We start from the raw sequence: 7,957 nt of genomic DNA, 5'->3' as shown, positions 1-7,957 counted from the left end.
AGGAAAGATAAAATGTGTAGGTCTCCTGTCTCCACTACTCAATAAACGTAGTAATCAAATTATAATCAAATTCAAAACTGCTTGCCTATTTGATTCCCCAGAATCCTGCCTAAACATGTTAGTATGCTATATGTAGATTGAAATTAATCCATACTAGATTTTAGAAAACTTCATCACCTCGCTTAATAACAAGTTCTATCTTATGGTCCAAAAAGATCTCCTTGAACTTATATGTATCCTATAAATATAATACACTATCATCATGTGGTTCTTGGATCGGATCGATTGTAGAATTGAGTCAGCTGTCCATATCTATAAATGTCTGTGACAAATGAAAAAATCATTAATTTAGATTTTGAAATACATTTTTTTAAGCACTAATCAATATTCAGTATTCTTTTATTCTTTTATAAGTAGTATCATGTTGGTAGCAGAAATCACACATAAAAGATAGGAATATAGTAGAAATCCAATAAACATTACAAAATTCTAATGATAAGGAGTATTAGGAGGATAACACTTTTAATACTAATTATAGTTGGCACCGAGAATCCAGATAACATTAGATTTTATCGACCAATGACAAATTTCAACTTTCCTAGGAGACATCTTTAGACTCTTCAAGGTTGGATGATCTTTAGGCCAAAAAGATGTGTCCAAATGACAAATGGCATAGAATGTTGTCCCATTTCCTCTGTTCGGAGTACCCAAACCTTTGTTGTTCACTACACCTACAGTAAAGACTTGGGTGGAAGTAGGACATGGCAATAATATGCTATGAAGAGGAAGCAAATTTCATGACAACTAACACTTGTAGTAGTTTTAAGTGGATGAACACTACAGATAACAACTTGACTTCCTTGGTCAACTAGTTTTATACCTATTCGTTGAATGCGAATTGTCCAAAAATAATAAATTATTTAGTGTAGTTCATAAAAATATTTGCATAAAATACAAACTTATTGTATAATCTATTATAAGCTTTCTTAAATACATTGGATACGTTTGGACTGTATAATTTGTTTTGCTTAATTTAGTGTGTAAAATTTAATTTGAAATCTTTGTTTGGACACGTAAAGTTTAGTATTTGATGTCCACAAGCGGATGCTAAGTTATACCCACCAAATTAACGAACAAAAGTGGTCTTGGAGTCAGGGTTCACGTGGTGCAAGGACCCACCACATTTTATTCAATTCTCACCCAACACCTTTACTACCTCCGTACTGACACGGCAACCTTTTGCCTAAAATGTATCCGTTGTGGTGCATAGCGTAGAGGAAAAAGAGAATAGTCTAGAGAGCATTGAGGATTGTAGGAGCTTCCGTTTGCTGCTTCAGATTTTTACTCCAGCCACCACTCTGCAATTTCTATACCCCCCTTCGACCAAGAAAAAGGTTTCATTCAAAATGACATCTGCTATCCGTGCTTTCTTTTCCCTGTTGACGTCAATTAGAGTGCCACACTTTCCACCAGTGGAGGCACAAATAGAGAGCCAAATCTGGGATAATTAACTTACAAGTTCCCAACTAAATACCAGAGTACTTTCCGGGTTCTGTGCGCAAAAGAGCTTGAGCTTTCTAACTGGAGCTTATTTAGAGGAAATTCAAAGTTGTCATCTGAAACAATTTGCAACGAAGTTGACAACCAGGTTAGGTGCGGGTCTTTTTTTTATAAGTTTTTTCACGCATTTGTCCAATGTATGAGTCTGCCCTAATTCGAAATCATGCTTGATTCATAAATTTTACGCAGTCTTAAATTTTGGGTTGCTGCCCGCTTAATATACTTCAGAGTTGGGCGTAATTGTCGCGTATAGGCACCTATAGACACGGAATTTATGAGTCAGGATGTAATTCCATGTTTATTTGTAAATTGAGTTAAGCCATGATTAAGACTGGCCCGAAAGTGAATAATGCCTGCTGAACTTAATTGGACTGATTTTTAGAGTAATCTTGGCTATCGGAGATCTTCTATTTTTTTAGGTATGTTTATCATCGAAATCCCATAAACGGAATTTGAATGTTGTTGAAGTATAGCTGCTATTTGAAAAAGAAAATCGAATTTCTGTTGTTTAGAAATATGATGGAGTAGGCATAACTTGTTTATATGTTGAAGTTTATAAATATCTGAGTATGCTAAAATAGGATTCAAACCTGTTATTTCCCTCTCCGGTGAAGTATAAACACATGCCTGCTCTTGCTTGAAAAAGATGTACAAGTCCAAGTTCATTAACTGTTCCCTCTCCGGTGATGTTACATATCCTGTATGTTGAAGGAAAAATACAAACTTGTTATTTGATGTGGGATTTAAAATTGAATTCGTAGAGCTACGTTTGATACCTTATGCTTGGGTTGCATGGTTATTGTGCAGCTTAACAGTTGTGGATCTTAACAGCCTGTCTATTTAATTACTGATTGAGAGAGAAAGAGAGAGAGACACTTGCACCATTTTACTAGGGAAACCAGCTGAAAAGTATCCTGCTATTTTAGGAAATTAGGGGTGAGCTCTCAAATTATTATAAGTCTATGCAGTAATGCTGTTTTAGAGTTAATTTTTGAAGAATTTGGTAAAAAATGAAAACGAAGTGATTGCTGGCTGTTTTTACAGATAAAGACCATAGGCAAGTTCTCTAGACGGTTGTCCATTTCCCTCCCCGATTCGGTAACGAAGATTGAGACAATAAAATATAACTTGGAACCTTCGTATTTTAAACTACTTCATTCAAGTGGATTTTACTCATGAGCTGCATCCTATTAACACACCCTTACGTGGAGTAAATGCCCAACACGCGTAGACTATCATTGTCCGGTCCAGCAACCCTCGACCGTGCATCGGAGGCTTCTTCTGTCCACTCATTCACAGCCTCAAATGACTACATCGAGTCCCTAGTTAACTACTTTAAGGTAAGCCCATCCAAAAAATAATATATTGTGCAAAAACAAGACTTGTTGTCCTCAACCTTTGGCCCTGTTTATCCATGGTAGCACATCTAGTTAAATAGCATTCTTCAGTGTACTTGTTGAATTTGGCTAATCAATTATTGAATGTGTACCTGTTTACTCCATTCAATTTTTGTGCTAGCACCTACTAATCGTTTGATAGTTTGAGGTATAGCTTGGGTTCACACTAGCACCTTAATGGCTGATTCGTTCCCCTCTGCGCTTATTAATGATTATGCAATTATATATGTTATTCTCCTTGTGTTGAGTTCGGCGTGATTACTTGAAGTCTTGTTGTTATGATGAGTTATGCATTTTGTTTACTTTGGCCAGATTATTCGAACTGACATGTAGGTGTAAGTTCAGCTTTTGGCTGGATTCGGCCAGAATAGTAGAAATACTTATATGTGATTTTGGAAAACCTATGGATTTTGTAGAATAAAACACACGGACCCCTCTTTTGGTATGTTTTTCAGTTGTTGTATTTGTTCCGATTAGGAATGCATGCTGCTATTGTTAATTAAAGGGGGTATAAGTATTTCTAGAAATGAGGACAATACTTATACAAGTTCTTCCACATATAAAAGCTCACTAAGGTTGCCAATGCTGCATTGGTATTGGAAAAAAATAGCTAAGTTTTGAGTCATAAACATATATTTGTCTAAGATCTGTAATTGTTGGACAGTTTAATTTTCGTTTGCCAGTACTAAGAGCTGATATACACTTCCTTTGGTCTTTAATCTCTAGATGCCTCGTGATCATACCATCGCAAAAGCTCATTGGGATGAAAACATGGAGATGCACTTCTGTATGACATTCGTTGAGTGAAAAAAAAAAGTGGGGAGTGGAATCCAAACATCTCTACCGAAGCAAATTGGATGAAACTGGCTGCCCACCTTAATTCTAGTTGGGGAAAGCAGTATGGGTGGACTGTCTACCATTCAAAGTACACGCGTTTGAAGAGGATTTGGCGTGCATTTGCCAAATTAAAAGGTTTGCGACTCTCGGCCGAAACTGGAATAGGGTGGGACGAGAATAGGAGATGCTTTGTGGCCGATGAATCTCAGTGGAAAAATCTGCAAATGGTAATCTACCATCCAAACATAAAAAATTTTAATGGCAGAATTTCGTGTTTACAATTTTTTCCTTTGACGCTTAATTCGTAACTGCTGAGCTAACTTGTGACTTGTTACTTTACTTGCAATAGAATAATTTTAAAATGCGATTAGTGCTTGGCTGCTATGATAGAATATGATGAATAGGTGCTCGTGTGCTAACACATAGGAATGTCTTGGCTTTATTAAATGGTTTCTATTTGAGGCTTGAAGGATTATTTTTTGTAATTGGACAGGATAATAAAGACTATAACCAGTTCAGATACTTCCAGTGCGTTGACAAATATTCGATACTATCCGAGGTCTTTGAAGGAAAAACTGCCACTGGAAGCCAGGCAACTTCAACCTTTGCATCTCCATCTTTGCATGAGCCTCGACAGATTCTAGCTACTCATTTCGGAGGGCAATCAAGTTCGCATTTTAGCGATGAATTGTTCACCGGTGACCCATATGTCACATGCTACGACACAGCTCCTAATGTTAGAAGAAAGAGAGGATCAGCCAGCGTAGGGGCTACAACCTCGGGTATCGGATCTCGCTAGAGCAACTCGAGCAGAAGTTCCGACAATCTATTCGTTGAGTGTGCCAACTCGCTCAACAACCTAGCCTTAGCGAAACTGCAAATTAAAGATCGTCGCACCAACGACTTTGAGAAATATGATGTTACAATGGCAACTCATGTTATCGAGTCGTTCGAAGGCCTGTCTAAAGGAAGGAAAGTCACGGCTCTTTTACAACTCCAGGATGACAAATGGCGTAAGACTTTCCTGACCATGGCACGCGATTTTCAGGAGTACTGGATTAACTCACTGCAGGCTCCCGATGAGAAGGGGTCAGATGAAAATTAGTCGGCAGTTTAAAAAATGATTTCTGTTGAGTGAGCATGTGGATTTTATGTATTAACTCTCATGAGTTTTAGTAGTTGCTATTAAATATCTGAATTTTTTCTTTTCCAGTTCTGTTGATTAATTGTTACCTTAATTTCCAAAGTACTTTGAATGAATTACTTGCAATTGTGGTGCATGCAAAAAATAGCTTGCTATCCTCCAAAGCTTGAATGAATTACTTGCATTTGTGTTCTTATATTAGATTAGTGGTAAGACATGGTGCTTGGCTGTTGTTATATTATAAATGTCATTTTGCAATGGCGAATTTCTGTTGTTATACGTGTATGATGGTGCCATTGCTTGGTCTCTGCAAATATGAATGATCTTCGGCACTTGCTTGTGGTTGGCTGCTATGTTGTATTATAGATTGAACTTATATTAGTGCATGGACGGCAGGAGGTCAGGGTGACAAATAATATGTATAAACCACGGAAACTAGCCACTTCAAATGGCAAACAACAATTGCTTGCGGCTGTAAGTACTTATTCAAAGTAATTTTTTGAAAACCAAGGGACTTTTGTATAAATTGTATGCTTATATTTTAAATTGTTCCAATATGAACTTTTTAATTGAAGAACTGCTTATATGTAAAATTTAAATATGCTTTTCATATGTAAAGTACTTTTTATTTTGATTCGGTCTTTGAACGAATGATGCATTGGTGTTTCTTTAGGTCAGCCTAAACTTGGTTCACATATTTTGAAAAAGGTCAGTAAGCCTAAGTTTTACATGGGTAAGGCAAAGTTTGGATATAAATATTATTAAGTCCAAGCTAAATGTGAGCCGAGCTTAGGTAATACCAGCCTCAAAGTCCAATTAAAGTCCTGCCCATATATGAGTGTAATTGTATATGTACAAAAAATATAATAATATGTACAATTTATAATTATACATATTATGACGTAACATGTAAATAATTTATATAAATTCATAATTATGAAATATATATTAAATATAAGTGTTAAATGTATAAAAGCCAAATGAACTATTATACTAGTTGCACATATATATGAAAGAGTATTATTGTAGGCGCTTTACACCCTTGGTCAACTAAAAAATAATTCAAAAATTTCTTTCATAACAAGTAATTGATGAAATAACCACTTTATTGTCCATTAAAAACATAAGTAACAAAAATACCATTTTGGTGGGAAAGATAAAAGTCTAAAAGTCTAATTGGTAAAACATAAAAAAAAATAGTGCGTTGATTTGAATGAGAATTAAGACTATATTTGTCAAAATATAGGCAATTAGGAATTAAGACATTAGTAAAAGTTATATTGAACTAACAAATTTCAAACAAACTTCAAATTATTTACTTTTGAATGATACCAAACTTTTCGTACAAAATGCATCATTCGTTCAAATAGGAATGATACACACAGGATGCCAAATAGGAACCATCTCCAAAGTGCCAAGCATTTGTCCTAGTACTGCAAATGGAACATGGGGTGACCAGCTTGCTATCCTCGGTAAAAGTTAGAGTGTATCCTAATGTTATATTAAGAAATTGGTCAAGTACGTTGTCTAGGAGGTCAAATTTTCATACTATATGATCTCATATAAGATTTTCGTTATGGCTATTAGCGTGTGTGGGGACTACACGGGCTGATATGAAGGGACTTCACGTACTATCTTCACTATTCACGTCCACATGAGTTTTGCTTTCTCACATGCATTTTTACAGACTACACATTTTCGCGGAGGCAATCATTGGACAGGCGAACTGACAAGCCTTCAAATAATTTTCGTCTCAATTCTCATGTTAGACAGGCTTTTATAATCATGCGCTAGCAATATAAACCAATCGCTCCTACCTATCAAATTCAAAATTTCTAAAGAATTGATTCCCACAACCTATAACCTGCTGTTACTTTTCACGCATTTTATATAGTACTTCCTTTTACGTGTATAACTTCAACATGTATGGAGATGCAACCAGTTCATCCTCAGACGAAGACGATATTCTATTTGTAGCTGGTGCGGCCCTGTTGTTCGGTCCAGATGCTGAACCATCTGGAGGTCCTATCCAAAAGGTTCAATGCAGAACATCAGCTTTAACTGGCAGACAATGGGTTGAAGAAGTAATGTTAGGGCACCACACCCGAATTATGGATGCAACAAGGTTAACCGTAGATTCATTTATGAGATTGTGCAACATATTGGCCGACTGTGGATTTGTTCCCCAGCATCATCAAAAAAGGGTGACGATAGAGGAGGCACTTGCGATGACTTTAGTTATGATGAGTCACAATATGCGGATGCGCATGATTGCGGACCGATTCAACCACTCGCTTGAGATAGTGCATAGGAATATACACGAAGTTATCAAGGGTCTATGTACATTTGCGCAATTCATCATCACTCCAAGGCGGCAGGATGAAGTCTATCCAAAAATTTTGAATGATAGCAGATTTTATCCATGGTTTGAGGTATGCTTGACTAAACCTAATCCTGTTACTGCATGGTGCATGGAATTTATAAATTAAGTAGTTCATCGAATCCTTATATAAACCATATTCACTTTTTCTAGAAAATGCACTGGCCAACCATGTCTTTATCATTATTAAGTGCCCATGATGCATAGTACAGATGTTAAAAAGCTCAAATTAAGACACCTCATGTGCTGCCATCAAATTAGTGTACTACCTACAGTTAACCTAAGACAACTATTACTGGTCCAACGATTACTCGATAATGAAATTAGGTAAACAGGTTAAAGTGAAGAGATTCTATTCACAATTGATCGACTTTCAAATCATAGTTCATTCGTAATAGTTTTTATTATGTCACCTAGACTTCTAATTGGTCAACGCTGAGGTGGAATCTAACTTTTTAGCCTAAATTCCACCTCAGTTTTGTTTATTGACTCGTGCTATTGTTGTAAGAAAGGCACTAGTGCCACTTTTGGTGCGGCCTCACTTCTCCCTAAGGCGAACCAAAGGGTTGGCGGGTCGCCTGCCTAGCTCTCGCTAGGACTCATGCACTCTAGTAACTAATTTCACCAAATATAAATCGA

The 7,957-nt window shown here is 36.5% G+C and overlaps 1 protein-coding gene across 1 annotated transcript; it reads left to right on the top strand.

The window, feature by feature from the left end:
- The first annotated feature begins 6,860 nt into the window (after positions 1-6,860).
- LOC140015816 (uncharacterized) lies at positions 6,861-7,427 on the top strand. Its single transcript, XM_072068640.1, has one exon. The coding sequence runs from the start codon at positions 6,861-6,863 to the stop codon at positions 7,425-7,427; it is 567 nt and encodes a 188-aa protein (XP_071924741.1).
- The last annotated feature ends 530 nt before the right edge of the window (positions 7,428-7,957 follow it).

Source organism: Coffea arabica, chromosome 10c (genome assembly GCF_036785885.1).
Source record: "Coffea arabica cultivar ET-39 chromosome 10c, Coffea Arabica ET-39 HiFi, whole genome shotgun sequence".
In the NCBI taxonomy this organism is placed as follows: Eukaryota; Viridiplantae; Streptophyta; class Magnoliopsida; order Gentianales; family Rubiaceae; genus Coffea; species Coffea arabica.
The sequence above is the reverse complement of the archived record's forward strand: the minus strand, read 5'-3'. Positions and strand labels throughout refer to the sequence as shown.

Excerpts from the sequence above, each read along its gene's own strand:
- LOC140015816 (XM_072068640.1), top strand. The coding sequence starts at position 6,861 with ATGTATGGAGATGCAACCAGTTCATCCTCAGACGAAGACGATATTCTA.